This window comes from Scomber scombrus, chromosome 11 (genome assembly GCF_963691925.1).
Source record: "Scomber scombrus chromosome 11, fScoSco1.1, whole genome shotgun sequence".
Taxonomy (NCBI): Eukaryota; Metazoa; Chordata; class Actinopteri; order Scombriformes; family Scombridae; genus Scomber; species Scomber scombrus.
In genome coordinates, this window is record NC_084980.1 from 7,820,230 (window position 1) to 7,837,541 (window position 17,312).

At 38.6% G+C, this 17,312-nt stretch overlaps 2 protein-coding genes across 2 annotated transcripts; both read right to left on the bottom strand.

Moving 5' to 3' along the window:
• Positions 1-1,694: 1,694 nt before the first annotated feature.
• LOC133990504 (kelch-like protein 40a) lies at positions 1,695-7,721 on the bottom strand. Its single transcript, XM_062428839.1, has 6 exons — positions 6,600-7,721; positions 6,301-6,461; positions 5,464-5,571; positions 4,546-4,731; positions 4,157-4,306; positions 1,695-2,150 (listed from the first exon to the last, which is right to left on the bottom strand). Exons 1-6 carry the CDS (start codon positions 7,719-7,721, stop codon positions 2,039-2,041), a joined length of 1,839 nt encoding a protein of 612 aa, XP_062284823.1. The 3' UTR covers positions 1,695-2,038.
• A 2,633-nt stretch (positions 7,722-10,354) lies between these two features.
• On the bottom strand, positions 10,355-16,718 carry hhatla (hedgehog acyltransferase like, a). Its single transcript, XM_062429128.1, has 11 exons — positions 16,597-16,718; positions 15,313-15,380; positions 15,077-15,190; positions 14,153-14,347; positions 13,846-14,055; positions 13,298-13,469; positions 12,644-12,788; positions 12,491-12,526; positions 12,191-12,392; positions 11,928-12,069; positions 10,355-11,607 (listed from the first exon to the last, which is right to left on the bottom strand). The coding sequence occupies exons 1-11, from the start codon at positions 16,700-16,702 to the stop codon at positions 11,465-11,467; spliced, it is 1,533 nt and encodes a 510-aa protein (XP_062285112.1). The 5' UTR covers positions 16,703-16,718; the 3' UTR covers positions 10,355-11,464.
• Positions 16,719-17,312: the final 594 nt, after the last annotated feature.

Genomic DNA, 17,312 nt, shown 5'->3' on the forward strand with positions numbered 1-17,312 from the left:
ATTACTGACGGATAACATTCCAGAGGAGAGACTGAAGCTCCCGCTTGTGAAATTCATCACAGATTACAGAAGCTTTTAGTTTTTTTTGAGTGCACAGACGTTCATTTGGACTGCTTCTGCAACGCATGGACCAGATGTATTTCATTATTAGCCCACAATACACAACATAGTGAATTATTATGATGCAACTTCCATTAACTGGATTGCATGGACAATTCATTTAATTGCATCTAATGTTTGTTTTCTATTCTATTTAATTCTGCACTTGAAATATAATATATATGTTATTGTACCAAGCTGTTTTATAGACATGCCAGTGGCGGGACTCTATGTTTTATATTGTCAGTTGGTCGGTCTGTCGGTGCACTTAATGGCCAGAATTAAATATATCTGCAACTATTGGATACAAATTTGTACAGACATTCATGTTACCCAGAAGATGAAACTTAATGACTTTGGTTAACCCCTTACTTTTCATCTCACACCACCAACAGGTAAAAGTTTTCACTTGTCTTATGAAATATCTCAACATCTACAAAATGGATTGGTATCCTCATGGTCCCCAGAGGATGACTCTGGATGACTTTGGTGATCATGTGACTTTTCTTTCTTTCTAATGCCACTATGAACTTGACCTTTGTGATTCTGAGTGAGATGTCTTAAGTTAGGTTAGTAAGGATTGTTGTGAACTTTAGTACCCCCATTCATTCCCCCTCAGGAGGAATTACACTTTCCATCCAGTTCCATCATCAGCTCAAAGTTTCACTTCTTTAAATACTGCTCAATAACCAAATACCTAACAAACTCATGACATTGCCATCAGCCTCAGCTGTACTGTGTGTTTAGTGCTAATTAGTTTGCATGTTTACACATTATAAATGCTGATGGTTAAGACGGTAAACATTATATCTGAAAAACATCAGCATGTTAGCAGTTTAACGCGAGCATGCTGACGTTAGCATTTAACTCAAAGGATCATACACCATTAAGTGCAAGCTTACAGAGTTCAAAGTTATTAGATGTAATATTATCACGCTTACTCTCTCTGTCTGTCTATTCTGTTATGTTTATTAGAAACCACATCCTCCTCAGAAAAATACATTTTCAGATGTTTATATGTACAGACATTGACGGTGTCCAGTTTCATGTGTGTGGGAGTGATGTTGGAGTATGATGTTTACTTAATTTCCTCTTCTTGTTGTCAAAGTGTGTGTGTGTGTGTGTGTGTGTGTGTGTGTGTGTGTGTGTGTGTGTGTGTGTGTGTGTGTGTGTGTGTGTGTGTGTCTGTGTGTTTGTGTGTGTGTGTAAAACTGAAACTAACTGAAAGTACCTCAGACTTAATGTCACACACAGCTATTGTACATAATTTGAACATGTAAATAAGGTTAAAGGATTGGTTTATGATGTGTTTTATGGTGATGATTTATAGTGCTCAGGTGTCAACTGGAAATTGATGTTTACATTTAAAACTATGTTCCTCACTCATGGTATTTGCATAATGTCAATAATGTGTCTCCTATTTGTTGCCATGTAAATGCTATTTAAATATTGTGCACTGTACAGTATGCGGAATCAGATGTAAAGATGTTATTGAACAAATTATCAGATGACCATGAATAAAGACATTTGCACTTTGCACAGGCCCTCTGTTTTTTGAAGGAACGTGAAACTCATCACTTCAAGCAACACAATCAGCCATTATCTTTATTTCTGCTTGAAATAAAGCAGTTGTTGGATAATGAAAATGTATGAAATAATATAACAACAACAAACAGATGTACAAATCAACATTTTGGTTTTTATAAAAGAAATTTCACATTTGAACTTGTGTCCTTTATTGCTATTCCTATTTCCGACTAAACATGTATCTGTCTCCCCCTGCTGTAAAATATGAGATAAAACAACTTGATGCTGATTTAATTACCAAGTTCAGTTGTTACCATAAAACATAAGCTAATTTCAGGCCAATGTCCATAATGAGTACTCTTATATAATAATGATACATCATTAAACTTGTCGAAGCCACAGCTGAATTCAGTTATAACTTGGTGAGACGCAGAGTGTTGAGACACACTGGGAGAACAGTGGATCCCTCCGCATAGCTGATCTCTCGTAGAATCCCATTCCAGCCCTTCTCGGACTCATCATATCTGTAGGAAAAATACATTGTTAGTGTTGGGTGTCTCCAACCTCAAATAAGAAATACAATATCAGTTGAATTTATTGAGTCAAACATTATTTTTTATTTTCAACTTTAGACCCTCATTATCTTCATGTATTAATATTTATGTGTAGGAAATTAAAAGTAATTGTTTCACAGCAAAAATGTTGAGAAATGATGTCATAGCAGAAGAGATGGTTATATAATGATGGTTTCATTTGGGTGTGCCATTATGATATGACAACATGCACAATCTTATTGTCCTTATCTCTATCTCTCTCTCTCTTCCCTGTGTGTGTGGTTTCTCGTCTCTCGTTCATCTGTGTGTGTGTGTGTGTGTGTGTTTGTGTGTGTGTGTGTGTGTGTGTGTGTGTGTGTGTGTGTGTGTGTGTGTGTGTGTGTGTGTGTGTGTGTGTGTGTGTGTGTGTGTGTTTGTGTGTGTGTGTATGTGAGTGAGAATTGTGTGATGGGAGTTTCCCCTGTGTGAATGTGTAGTCTGTCCTCTTCCCAGGTCTCTGTGGTGACGGAGGTCACATGGCTTAGTTCTGTTTTTTGATAGTACCTGGAAGTTGTATGACATCCTCCAGATCACATTCTATGTTATAAATCCATTATAATCATCCTGTTTTCTGTGTTGTATCGCTGTAATTATGTCACACAACATCAACTGCACATCTGTCTGTCCTGAGTGAGCGATCCCTCCTCTGTTGCTCTTCCTGAGGTCCCACCATATTTCTTTTCCCGTTAAAGGGTTTTGGGTTGTTTTGCTTATTCAATGTAAAGGCCTAAGGACAGAGGATTTTGTATTGCTGTACAGATTGTAAAGTGTTATTCTATATTTTTGTCATTGTCAACACTTAGCATAAATGTCTTTTGTTCAAACAGAAGATGTTAATCTTTAAAAAGAGGTCATATATATGTAGTTTCTTTTCTTTTTTTTTTTAAGAAAAAAAGAAGAGGTTTATGAATTACATAAAACCGCTGGTCACTGTTGTTTTTAGCAAATATTACTCAACAGAAGGTATTACCGTATTTTCTGGGAAGTATTTTCAGCTCTTAGTCCACATTTGATGATTCATTGGGTATTAAACTAACAAGTATGGGGTACGTGGGATTGCCTCAAAATAAACTTAGCTATCAAGCTTTGGCCAACAGGCTACACATATTATAATACTTGCTCATGAAATCTGATAGCAATTAGAAAAACACAGAATTTGACTAGATTTATACTGTAGGGTTGTTAAAGATCATCTCCAGAAATGTTTTAAGATTTAAACTAAAATGTACTTTGTTTTAAATCATAATTTATGTCTGATATGAATTTTCCTCCCAATGTTTGATTAAGGTATTCAAATTCTCAAAATATTTCTTCTCCTCCATTGAAAAATCCAGATGTTTTGAATATTTTTTGATTTCAAAAGTTTAATAGCTGGACACAAGATGCCTCCTACTTCTCTGAAAAGTCCATTCTCATTCTATGTTGACTGGAGCTTCTACATCACCCTTGTGTAATTTGCATATTGGACCACAATTGGCTCCAAAATAAGTTGTAGGATGATGTCACAAATAATGCCATACACTCAGATATAAGGGGAACACGGTCAGCAGATGGATGTGAAAGCTGTGTCTTCTAGTGTCAAACTTTGCACAGAGATGCTCAAACAGCCAAATTAAGTTAGATTTTTTACAGTTACATCTCTCCTGTCATTTTCTGATTATGATGTGAACATTTAAATTCAAGGTAGAGGTTTTCACACTTTTCTATGTCAAAAATTATAATTGGCCAAAGTAGGTGGGGGCAGGGTTGGTGTAATTTTAACTGTAGGACAAACTCAGAAACCACCAAAACACCACTTCTTCAGGTCCTTACTATTATAAACAATATAACAGTAAATAAAAAGGGGAAATTATTGGGCGTGTTCTTTTTACTTTAGCCATTATGAAGACATTATAATCACTCTTTAGGCATATTGAGATAATGTAGTGGGCTCTTACCTCCAGATGTCAGTCATCTCTGTTGGGACCTTCTCCTCACTGGTCTCACTGGGCATCATGGCAAAGCCCCCCACAGCATATAGGAAACCTCCCATCGACAACAGATTAAGGGAACTGCGCTCCTGAGGGAACTCTGTGAACTCAGACCACCTGGAGCATAACAGGAGAATAATCCCCCACACACACACGTACACACACAAAATGAAGTGATGATGGTGTAAAACAAGCATCTATATTACTGTACGATACACAGAGCAGTACCACCAGTGCTATTTTATGACCTAATGATCTGCTGTTCACGCTCCTGTGAGTCATTTCACTACTGTGGACAGATGCTTCACCTCATAATGATGAGATAAAGTGGTCATATAAAACAATTGATGTCTCACTTGTTGCTGGCAATGTCGTAAACCTCCGAAGAGCTGGTGAGGCCTTCATCTGTGACCCCCGTAATCACATAGATCTGGTCATTGTGGACAGTGATTCCAAACAGGGAGCGGGCCTTCTTCAAAGGAGCCAAGTCCTTCCATTCAAACTTAGTGGGGTTGTAGACACAGACTCTCCTCATGCATTTCCTGCACATAAACATTTAATACAGTGTGTTAAAGGGGCTCTCCACAGGTTTGGTATATGAAGTTTTGTTTACTAATGACAAGGAGTGCTACTCAGCCCGTGAAAACATGGTATATGGCAACATGTGCCATGTTTTCACATGTTTGTCTGCTGTTGAAGTTTAATAAATAACCCTGATGATGTAATCAGGGTTATCTCGGTTGGGATCGAGACTGTTTTAGCAGAAAGCCTGCGTCACAAACTGCCTGTGTGGGGTTTTAAAGAAGTAGGTATTCAGGAGGCAAGGACAGTCAAATGAAAAATGTAGGATCAAGTGTTTTTTGAACTTAACATTTACTAGAGACTAAAAGGTCAGGATATCTCAGTCTCTGCTGCTTTGATTTTGAACATTCCTTTTTAAAAATCTGTAATTTGTGAGTTCTCTGACTTAGTGAAAGTGCAATAATAAATAGCTTGAACAGCCCTTTATAAGACAATAATACTATAATACTGATTGGAAGTGATACCTGCTGTTACAAAATGAGTAAAAGAACAAAGATTGATACTTTAAGTTGGGAAAATGATGGCACCATCACAAACTGTAAAATGTATACTGTGGTATTGAGTAAGGAATGTCAAATAATGATCTTTTTCCATCTGGGTCCACAGTGTTCAGACACACTCCTGAGGTGTAATCATACAATGATACAATATCAGATTATAGTTTGAGTTATATCATCTGGTATCACACTTACTTGCTCTCAGACTTCCCTCCAATAACGTAGACAAGACCTTTGTGTGACACAGCTCCATGGCCATACACTTCATAAGGCAGAGGGTCCGACTCTCCCCATTTAAATGACCTGTGTACACAAAAAGAAAAACATCATGAGTAATGACTCTATAGATGGTAGAGGTGATTCTACAGATACATGCTGCAATAACTCTGATCAAGAAATAATTGGAAGGCGCCAAAAGACACAAATATGCCTCTCATATGGCATCTTACTAGAGCCATAAAAATATTATGTAATTCCTTTAATGGGACTATGAGAGAGATCGTTGTACACTTTGCTGTTTTCAATTTTCTTTACTGGCAATTCGAATGTAGTAAAAGCAAGCTTAATTAATAATCAATGGAATACATTTCCCAAAAAGACTTCCCTTGTTTAGTTTGAGAGCATTTTCATTCAGATAATGGATACAGCATAGTTGTTTTTTTTAAAATATACTTTATTGAACAATAATTAAATTCATCGACAGCATCTGTACTGTGTTTGTAGCCCAAAGGAATCACGTTTTATCTGTTATAGGTACTACAGTATAATGAGTTACAAGATCACAAAGTTAATCATTGTAATATCCAAACATTGATAAAAAAAATGCATTTAAAAAAAAGAAAGTGTTCTTAATAAAGTGAAGCCTAATGAGCATTTACATTAATGCATCACGAAAGACAGGAGAGATGAACTATGTGATTTTCTCTTAGCTTTTAATATGCTCCGCTACTTCTTTCTAATTTCTTATTATTATTTTGACAGTGTGGACCATCATTGGTACAGCTCCATGTTAAATGCGGTATTTGTACTTACTGTCTGTCATAGATCATGACTGAGGCCAGCGCATGCTCTCCCTCCTTCAGTTGCTTGCCTCCAACAACAAAAATGGAGTTCTCAGCTTCAGTCAGCCCAAACAGGCAGCGAGGGTTGGGTTGTGAGGGCATCCCTAACCATTCTGAACTTACTGGGTCAAACTGGAGATGAAAGGAATGATAGGTCAGTGAGGAATGAGATACACAAAACATTCTGCATTTCATAGGAGCAGGATTAAAGCATTCTTTGAGTTTCACAAAATAAAGAGCTATTGATGGCCTTCATGACTGATTCTCTACCTGTAGGAAGTAAGAGCTGAATGGTTCGTCTTTATTCTCCTCGTTGTAGAGAAGCCCCCCGACAACAAACACCTGGTTTTGCTTGGTCACCAGACTGCAATGGTTCTTGGGAATTTCTGTGGATTCTGAGACCACAAAGCATTCATTTCCTACCGGGTCATATGCCACAGTCCCTGTTTCACTGATCATAAGTAACAGTTCCATCTCAAACATCCCAAAGCGAGGGTTGTTGTTGAGTATACCCGGCAGATATCCCTCCTCATCCTCCTCCTCCTCCTCATCACCTTCTCCCCCCTTTGCCCCTTCACTGCTGAGCTTTCTGGGCTTTGGGAGACGACCTTTGTGAGCATCCTTGACCATATCCAGATCCTTCTTGATCTCCTGGTTTAACCTAATGTACTGGTTACGCTCCACTTTTTCTTTCAAATAATCCAAAGGCATCAGCCTGAAACGGATGCAGTGCAACAGGTCTGGCAAGTCCTTAACACGGTCTTTCTCATCATGTTTGACCCAGTCCATCAGGGCTTCAAACACCAGCTCTTCCCTTTCAACGTTGAGGGCATCTGAAGTAATGATGATGCCCAGCTCGCTCGGGGCCAGCAGCAAGAAGTCCTGGTCCCTGACAACAACCTGGAAACGTTCACAGATGAACTCCTGAGCAGCCAGAGTGAGCCTGGGACAATCCAGGAGCAGCCCAAGCCTGAAGATAGCCAAGCAGTTTCCCAGCACCAGCTTTTCTTGGAGGTAGGACACACAAACAGAGAAGATGGAGGGGATCTGGTACATGTTAGCTACCATGAAGATATCCTGGACGTTCTGCTCTGTTAAATTAATTTCAGAGGTGTACAAGTAGCGCAGGATCATTCCCATAACACCAGGCTCCACATCTTTGAGGACTATCTCACGCTTCTTGCTCTCTTCCAGGTTAGACAGGAACATGGCCTTGAAGAAGGGACTACTGGCTGCCAGAACCAAGCGGTGGCAAGGGAACTCCTGGTCTTGGATTTTGAGGACACAGTCCACAAACTTGTCATTCTCCAAAAGGTCACACAGTCCATCCTGAAGAAGGGTCTGCTGGTACATGCGAGGCTGCTCCGCGGGGTCTATAGTCATGGCAGCCATTTTGTTCTGTCCCCCTTGTCCTGGTTGGGTTTTGTGGGAGGGAGAGACGTAGAAGAGGAGCACACTAGTTACTCTCCACAACAGAAAGGGACTGTCAGCATTCACAGTGCTGCTCAGATTGCTGTGGATAGTCTCTACGGGTTGGCTGGTCGCTGCAGCTGTCTGTGGCTGTCAGTCACTCTGTAAGTCAGGCGTATTTATAGACAAGTCCCTCACAAATCGGAGGAATGCATTTTGGTGGACAGGAAAGCACTGCTGCACCACACTGACCCCACAAACAGCTGAGTGACACAGCAGTGACGGCATGTTAAATACAGCAGAACATCTCACCAGGCAGCTTGGCAAGATTGTGTTACTTTGATGTTCTCTCACTTTTACCAAGTTGTTTTCCTCGATGTAATCCGATACTGTTTGAATAGTGGAAGTGAGTACCAGGCTACATTGACATTAATGAAGCATATACTGTATATACAGTGTATAGGCAACAGTGGTTCCTGGAAGACTAACATGTTGCATAATAAACATCCCCTGACGCAAGAGACACACTTCACTATTCAAGTGACACATTATACACCTTTATTGTCCATCATTGTGTGTGTGTGTGTGTATATATAATTGTTTAAATAGCATCAAAACACTTTTTTGAGAGCAGTCAAATATCATGACACATTAGTACAAAATTCTAAAGGCAAAAAAGTTAGAAAATAAGTTTACACTCTTTATTCGGTCCATCCAAGTCATACAAAACAGTTAATTATCAAACAAATTATCTAGGAAAACAGGCTACATTTTTGTAATCTATCATTATACATGGAATTAATGAAGATTATGATGTGTAACCACTTTTATAGATCCAGACATACACCCTGAGTGTGACTGATAAACAACACTGCCACCTTCTGGCTCAAAAGAGCAACTGTGGTCTAAGTAAGAAACATACCATAGAAAAAAGCATTTTAATTTGTTTACATCAGACATTAAAATAAAAGCAAGGTCTTGGTTTGCTAATAAAGTATGGGTTAACACCTGATCAGAATTTGTGGAGGATTAAATCTTATGCCTTGATTAATTTTAACTTAAAATACTAACTGAAAATGATTAAACACTTGACGTATGTAATCAAACTCGGATTTAAGACTTAAGGCTTCTATCAATTACACTTCATAAATAAAGAGCTAAATGACTAGGTTTATGTCTTGCAGCTGTGAGCACCTCCCCTGATTCCTTTGAGAATTGCATTCTGGGACTGTCCATCAACAACACCCTCAATAATCAAGTTTTTCATTTTAGTATCCATACTGGCTGTTTTGTGCATACTTTATATTGTGAACACATTACATACTTAAAACCTGCGTAGAATTACTGTATGAATATGGATTTGGTACACAGATTAAGCCATCAAATGAGGAGAAATGACCTCATATGTAGCAATAATCTGTCTAGAAGTTAAGTGAATGATTTCTATATAGAGGTTTATGAGTCTTTCATGTTCATCTTGTGAGTGAAGAAAATACACTGGAATCCAAAATTTGCCTTCAGGGAGATCATATGAAAATAATGAATGTGAAATAATAATGTGTTAATATGTATTTCTTCTTTTTTGCCTTTGTATATTTCAATTTTTGCTTTTATTCAATATACTACTTCAAGATACTTTTGTAAATAGAACCTCTGCGGTAACCTAATATAAAAGGAACAATAATGGTATAAAGTGTGTGTCACCTGTTGATTAGTAATTAGGAACACCTGTGTCAGGTTACATGTTATGAACACAGACCAAAACAGTTTTTCACAGTAAGCATTTTGTGTTGACGCAGAAGGAGAATTACAGGTTAAACTAATGACAATGATGAAAGCTAAGTTACATTTTACTGTGCCTGTAAAACCTGTCAATGTAAAGTACAAGAGGCTTCGATCCCATTGTTGTTCCCATGATCGAATAGTTGGTTATTTAACAGCGGAGGTGTTTGGGGAATATCTTCCATGGGGCAGCACCTTAAATTGTGATTTGTCACTATAACTGTTAAAGTTCAGGAAAAAATATATCAATATTTTAAACAGGTATTTAAATGTATTGAGTTTAATTTGGACACAGGTAAATAATTACAGTATAGAATACATTAAAGGCCTATCACGCAGGCTGATGAGATCTCTGCTCAAGTTGAAGTTGGGGGAATTATGTGTGGAAATGACTTGATGTCCCCCAACAACATGTTTAAATAGGAACTGTCAAAGGTAAAGGTGTAGGTTGTAACAGATGAAACAAAACTAATTAGAGAGCAGGGTAGAAGTCAATCAAGTTCAGACCACACACTCCCACAAAGTGAGGAAATTTAGCAGGCAAAATGGCTGAAAAACTGTGTGATTTAACCATGGACTTGTTGGGCATTTAATGAAATCATGCAGATGTTAATAGTGTTGAACAACGAACTTTGGTCTAACTGGGACATCTTGTGGTGATAGATGACATTGTCCCACTATCAGGCAAAAGCAACATGGTCATATTTAACTTTATTAAAGCATTTCAATCTATTTAAACACAATGAAATGATTAAAATGTTTTGATGTAGAGAGTGCTTATCCATGTTAACCTCTTCTTCGCACAGCAACAAAAAAAAAAAACTCACTTCTGGATGAAACAAAACTTTATTTCAAGTCAATAAACACTTTCGATTAAAAACCCTACATTGAGAGAAGAGGCATTACAATCCGCACAAACATCCTCCGAATGCCTGCAGCGCCGAAGACACACAGCAGGTTTCGGTGACAGGCTGGATAAGATTGACCCATATTCCCTGCTGGGCCTATTGCCTTTCATAGCCAACTGTGGGCCTCATTCTGATCTTGGTACGTTCACAGTCTGGATCATGTGAGAGAGGGCGGAGGAAAGATATGCTGAAATGTCACACCTACAGCAATCTCCTGTGGACAGTGTAGTAGTGGAGTAAAGCAGTCATTCTCCGTTTTTCAAGTGTGGACAGCTCTCTGTCTGAACTACATTCGATTTTCTTTAACATTATCATAGATCAAATACATTCTTAATCAACACTTAAAAAGACTATCCAATATATTGTGAGTTGTGTTTTTCCTCAGTGACAGTAGAGCAAATCCACAACAAGTCACAATCAGCTGCAAGCAATGTGGTAGACTGAAGTCTCCACAGCACCCTTTGTTTCGTTTTTCTTCATCTCACTCCATTATTTGCACCCTGATTCAAGTTACTTCAAGTTTTAACCCTTTCAGATATTATGACAAGTAGGTTCCAAGGTGTCTAAGGCAAAATTAAGACACCGCCTGACTAAAAATGATAAAAATCATGATGTTTAAAAAGAAAGGAAGAATGTCCAAATTTGAGGAAAATCAAAAATGAACACAGGGAACAACCACACAGAGCAAAGTAGTTGTTCCTTTACAATACTGTATGCTATTGAATGTACTATTAGGTATAACATCATAAAATATTTGGCAGGCCCTTCATTTGCTAAACAATCTCTTGTTCAGATGATATACAAATACAAAATGCATCATCGGTGGGTTTGTGCCAAAGGACGTGACGATTATCTACAGCAAGTGCACTTGAGGATCATTCACAGTTCAAAACATTGCCTTGCTTCTGACAAACAGGCGTGTGAACAATGTAAGTGGTGACTGGCTCTTACAGTCCAGGCGGTTTGGGCCGACGATGGAGCAAAGTGAGTGTGTTGACCAGGAAGTCTGTGAAACTGAGTTTTTGTACTGGTTGCTTATTCTGCTTTTTCTTTGCCACCATCTACTGGCTTCACCAGTTCAGGTTCATCCAGCAGGGCCTGTTTTCGCTCCCTTTCCTTCACCAGCTGCACGCCACAGTAGGTCACCAGTAACACTGAGAGGGTGGACAGAGGAAATCCTGGAGGGAAAAAGACGAAAAGAGGTAAAGGAGGAGGAAGTGTAGGGGGAGAAGAAGAAAGAAAAAAAGTATGACTTTACAGGAATGCAGGTTTCTTTGTACTGTGATCTAAGCACATGTTTGACAGATACCATAATTCTGTCAACAACTTCTCAGTTTGCAAATGCTCTGTTGTTAAGATTTGTTTCATGTGAAGAAAATGTGATCTCTTGAGGATGGAGCCCTTTGGGATCCAGTTTCTTTTTATGTCTGTGCCTGCTTCCACTAGAACTGACAGAGAAGCCTGTTTTTATATACTCCACACCATTGTTGTTGAGTACCTTTGTAAATCAATCTTCTTCCCACCAGTTTGGCAAACTCCAAACTGTTGAGAGCGAGAACGTTGTAGAGGATGATAAGCCAGAAGTTGGCGGCATTGAACACACCACGGATCCTGCGTGACATGGCTTCACCCATAGCATACTAAAAACAGAGGACACAGGTACACATAAGGTATGTGGCACAAATTATACTTAGAATAATTACATATGTTAAAAGGTTAAAAGACTTGAAATAAAGTGCTTTTTATCTTAATGTTTCTCACCTCTATGGTAGAAAATGGCGGAAAAGAGAAGAGCTTGGCCACCCACAGCTCAAAGTTCAGGCCGAAGCAGTTGAAAAAGGACCAGATGTAAACCAGCTCACATGGGCCCAGCCACAGAGTGGTGATGGCGAAGGTGCAGATAGTTGCCAGGAGCTCCTTGAAGATTTTGTCGTGATCGCCACCAATGTAGTCATAAACATACCTGCAAAATATTAACTCAGATTTAACTCAATGAATCAAAGTCTTTCTATACTGATGCTTCTGTTAGTTAAACCAGTGAATTTAAAATCAAACACTCACTTGCACAGCCAGTCATTGATGCCTCTATCAAAGTGCCTAAACAAGAGAGAAATGTCCCATGTAAGTCTTTTTACACAAGTTCAAGGTTTAGTGAGGCCAATGAATAGAAATTACACAGTACAGTGATTTCTTAAAAGTGCAAGTCACACTTACGTCTCAGAAAAGACGTAGAGCATGGTGATACACTTGGGTGGCTGAGGAGGGTCCAGGTGATCCAGTGTAGCCACAGTGTTGATGACGCCAAACATCACAGCGGCTTTCACCCAGTCATACACCAGGTTGGAATAAGCTAGACCACCTACACAGGTATACATGGGAACAAAGCAAGTTTAATGTTTGATAAACTACATAAAGCGTGAAAATTGGCAACACAGAAAATAGAAACTGATGCATGGAGCTAAGACTGGATTTTAGCCCTTCAGTAAATATTGGATGTCAGTCAGTCATAATGACTAATACAGACCATTCTATTTTCTTTGCAATTTTATGTATTTATTTACATGGAGGTTTTAAACCAAGATGCTGAACAAATTCATTGCTCTAGGGTGAGAATGGAGAATTGTAGGTTCCCATTGTGGTCCCAATGCTTTATTACTAATTTCCACATCAGCAAAGACATTGAAAAGAAATCGGCCATAAACAATGATGATTTGTGTTTTTTATTGTATGAAAATTGAACTGGTACTAAAAGATGCTGAATAATGCCTGTTATCGATGTCAGCTGTCCCAATTTAAAAAACAAAAATACAAGCATTAATACCAGATGCACATGACACATTATTATTACATATACAGTATCTCGCTCACCCAAACACCAGTCAGACAGCTTGGTGGCCAGCTTCATGTCATTGGGGATTGTCAAGATGTAAAGATAGTGGAAGAAGACGTCCACCACCAGAATAACTCCCAGGTGCAACACGGCTTTGGTGGTGATGTTCCACATCTCCCTTTCCTTGCGGGTCAGCTTGGTGTTGTTGGCCTATGGAAATTAACCAGTTTTATGAGCAAGCCTTTGTTGTTTTATTAAATTGGTCATGGTTGATATGGTTTGATATGCCATTTGAGCATGTCAAACCATACCAACCACTCTCTATTAATTCAGATGTCCGACAATTGTTCTTATTAAGGATTAATAGTATGCCCATGAATTTCAAATTGCATTATATATAAACATATCAGTATCTTATATACATGAATCGGCTTCCTAAAATGGGATTATATGTGGTTATTACATACAGCCTTTACAGCCTTTTACAATAAACCATCATGAGTGACCATCAAATTCTGCCAGATCTCAGAGGGCTGTTAAATTTTACTCATTTGTCTTCACATTCAGTTTGACCTTTAACCCTTACCTGGGCATGATACATGTCGAAAGTCATGATAGGTCCAAAGAAGAAGAAGGGGAGGTAGAAGTTGTATTTCAGCAGGTCAGAGAATGAGTAGTTGCCATCATTCTTCTCACAGTTCTCCAAAGCAAAGCTCATACAGCGCATGATGCTGAAGCCGCAGCCTCCGTAGAACAGGATGTCTTGTAGTTCAAATGAACCACTCACCAAGGCTTCCTGCAAGAGTCAGAGTTATTCTGAGCGTCAAACATTGTCGCCTGAATTAGTTTACCAAAAGTTATTCCTGAAAGGTTGCAGTAAGAGAGCTACTCACCTGCCAGGAGTTATAGGGCTCCAGCTTGATTGAGGCCAGTGTGGCCAGGCCCGCTGCAAAGCACAACCATTTCTTCTTGACCATGGCGACACTGTAGAGCATGATGCAGTGAGACAGAACCAGAGCCATGAAGGTCCAGCCCATTGTGACCAGGACTGCTAAACCACCGTACACACCAAAGATCAAGGATCTGTGCTGTGAGTAAAGAGGAGCCAGCTTCAGCGTGATGCAATGTCAGTATCTTTGTACTATTTATGATTAAATTCAACACACATGAAGGGAGTGGTGTAAGTATAATAACGTGTGTATGTACAACAATGGATTTATATTAGAATTGAAAAAAGATTAGATTGTGTGGAAAAAAACACATCAAACGTCCAGGTATCAATGATTTAAATGAAACATGACGAGTTTATTAATGTTACCTTACATCCATCTATACCAATCTTCATTGTAAGCATGAAACAAGATAGAAACATGTTTAAAACATATTGAACTGTTTTAAATATGTCAAAAATATTCACAGAATCACAACAATTACTTGTGCATTCAGACAAGAACCCAACACCAATACCATCCCAATCCAACAGCATTCAACTCATGCCCATGCATCAAGTCAATCATGTGTTTGGTTTGTTGTTTGTTGCTTGGTTAAGAATTAAATAGATTGAAATTGAGTTGAATTATTTGTATAGCACTACTGTCAGTGATCAGTGCAATTTAGCTTTACATTAAACATGTTTAAATCACATATTCATCTGATGTATTGCCTTGATTGGAGCAAACACACACATACACACACACATACAAGTTCAATACATACGCATATACAGAAAAGAGACAAGCAATTATACCTGTTTACAATCACAATGCAGTGGTATCTCATGGACACTCACACCCTCTCTAGGACACACATGCACGCACCTTTGGAGAGACCAGGGTGAATATCTTGGCAAAGATCACGTGACCGGCGAGAGCAAAAAGGATATGATTGCGGAATGTAGAGAACCACATCATCCACTCGAAGTCTGCGACATCCTGTGGCAAAAGAAGATGCATTAATAACAGGTTGACAAGCTCTCTCTGTCAATATCTTGCTTCATAAAGTCTACTTATGGAATACAAAGGTACATATATGAGATTATATGTGAGCGGCTCACCATTTTCCTGCCAAAGTAATGCCATCCTGGTTTCACACTTTCTTTGAAGACCTTTCTGTCTACATTCTCTGAACAAAGAAAAAAGGAAAAAAAAGGAAATCACCAAACATTATGTTAGAAAATGTGCACCTATAAATAAATAATATAATTAATAAATGAAGTATTAAGATTTCAACTCATGGCAACATGGCAGTAAGTGGTAAATCTGTCCAGGATTTAGGTGGCTTTATTTTTGAGCTTCTATGTGAACACTGAACATTTTTGACATAATCTTACTGTGAAAAAACGTCCTGTAGGAGGCAAATTTTAACCAGCTTTGGTACAAATGTTGGATTATTTGGTGAATTGAGGGTGTGAGAGCACATTAAGCTCATTTGATAACATCATATATTACATAATACACTCATTGCGAAGCTTTCTATTTTTGAGGCTAACAGCTACACTCATGCATCATAATCTGTATGTAGGAGATTATTGTAGTTCAATGCATAACCGGAATGAAATGCTACTACACAAAATAAAAATAACAATAAGAATAAGAAGAGTCACATAACAATGATGTTGAGATTTTGAGTATATGGCAACAAATGCGATTGGCATGCAGCATCACAGTAGTTCCAGCAGTGTTACCTGATTACACTAATGGCTATGAAAAAGGATATCAAAATGTGAGGGTCATTGAGGGAAAGCCTCTTACTTCTGGGAACACAGCCAGATTTCTACTACCAGGATACAGTGTTACTGTAGCATGCAGACCTGAGCATGACAAATGCCCCCAGACTGAGCAGCCAAAATGACAATTTCTAGAGACAGATAGTATTAAAGAAAAGGAAACTAAAGAAGTAAGACAAAATGATGACTGACAACTCTGCCTTTGCTAATCTGACAGCACTGACTGTGACAGACAGTGCCATCCACCAGTTTACACTCAAGCCATTCAGTAGAGTGTATGAAGAGGGTTGTTATGTTTTTTTATTTTACAGTCTGAATACATGCAAACATCAAGATGAAAGGCGTGAAATTAGTTAGATGAGTGTTACTGTTGTACAGCAGGGATCTCAGTCCGACATGCCTCCATCAGGAAAATAATTAGCAAGTAATTAGACCATCTTTAAAGTGTCCTCATATTAATAGGAACATGCAGAATTCCTCAAGAGAAAAGGGGATCCGTTTAATCTGCTAAATTAGCTTTCTACACAGTTTTAGGGTTTGATAGAACAGTGTTGTAGGTAGGGATCTTGTTTTTTGGCAGCAGATTGCACTACTAGATAAACAGTCACTCACCACTTGAAGCATCAAATATCCAACTGCCTGTCCATATCAAGGCCACAGAGAGTACAGCTGTGTAGAGATACAGCTCATATCTGGGGAGGGCAGCTTTGATCCCCATGGTGAATCTATGCGCAGGAAGCCTAAGGGGTTGAAAAGAGATCTGCCACATAACATTAGACCTTACTGAAGGCAAAAAGTATGAGAACAAAACATGCCTGAAAGCAGATACAGACAGTTATGTAAATGTGAGTAATATCGTTAAAGGGTTTGCTGAGGTTTATTGAACCAATGTTTTTGGAATAATTACCACCAGTCATTATGCAGAAGTTATAGTTAGGCCTGTGACATCTGTATGATGTAAGCATGCACTTTGAGATACTGTGTGAGCTCTGTCATGGAAATGTGACTATCATGGAAATAAAACAGGAATTGAAAAGGTATGTAAGTATATCATTGTTCAATTTAATAATCAGTATCACTCATGTAGTTTCCTTGGCAACACTGATTTTACAATAAAGGTAACCCAATGGAAAACACATTAACTCCTCTAGGCTTGAAATGCTATATGAATATAAAAACACATGATGGTGTTTATATGTACAGTTTATTTGTGCCAGCATCTATCGGCACATGTTCCTCATGTTAAATATGGTGTTTTAACAAGGCGACATTTTTCTAATAAGCCTTTAGGATCGACAGTGATTTAAATAGGACTGCAGAGCCCTGGC

Coding starts and splice junctions, on each gene's coding strand:
- LOC133990504 (XM_062428839.1), bottom strand. CDS start 7,721: ATGGCTGCCATGACTATAGACCCCGCGGAGCAGCCTCGCATGTACCAG. Junction 6,462..6,599: donor TCAGCTCTTACTTCCTACAG/GTAGAGAATCAG, acceptor TTTCATCTCCAG/TTTGACCCAGTAAGTTCAGA. Junction 4,307..4,545: donor TACGACATTGCCAGCAACAA/GTGAGACATCAA, acceptor GTTATGCTCCAG/GTGGTCTGAGTTCACAGAGT.
- hhatla (XM_062429128.1), bottom strand. CDS start 16,702: ATGGGGATCAAAGCTGCCCTCCCCAGATATGAGCTGTATCTCTACACA. Junction 13,470..13,845: donor TCGACATGTATCATGCCCAG/GTAAGGGTTAAA, acceptor TAATTTCCATAG/GCCAACAACACCAAGCTGAC. Junction 12,527..12,643: donor CTCTACGTCTTTTCTGAGAC/GTAAGTGTGACT, acceptor TCTCTTGTTTAG/GCACTTTGATAGAGGCATCA.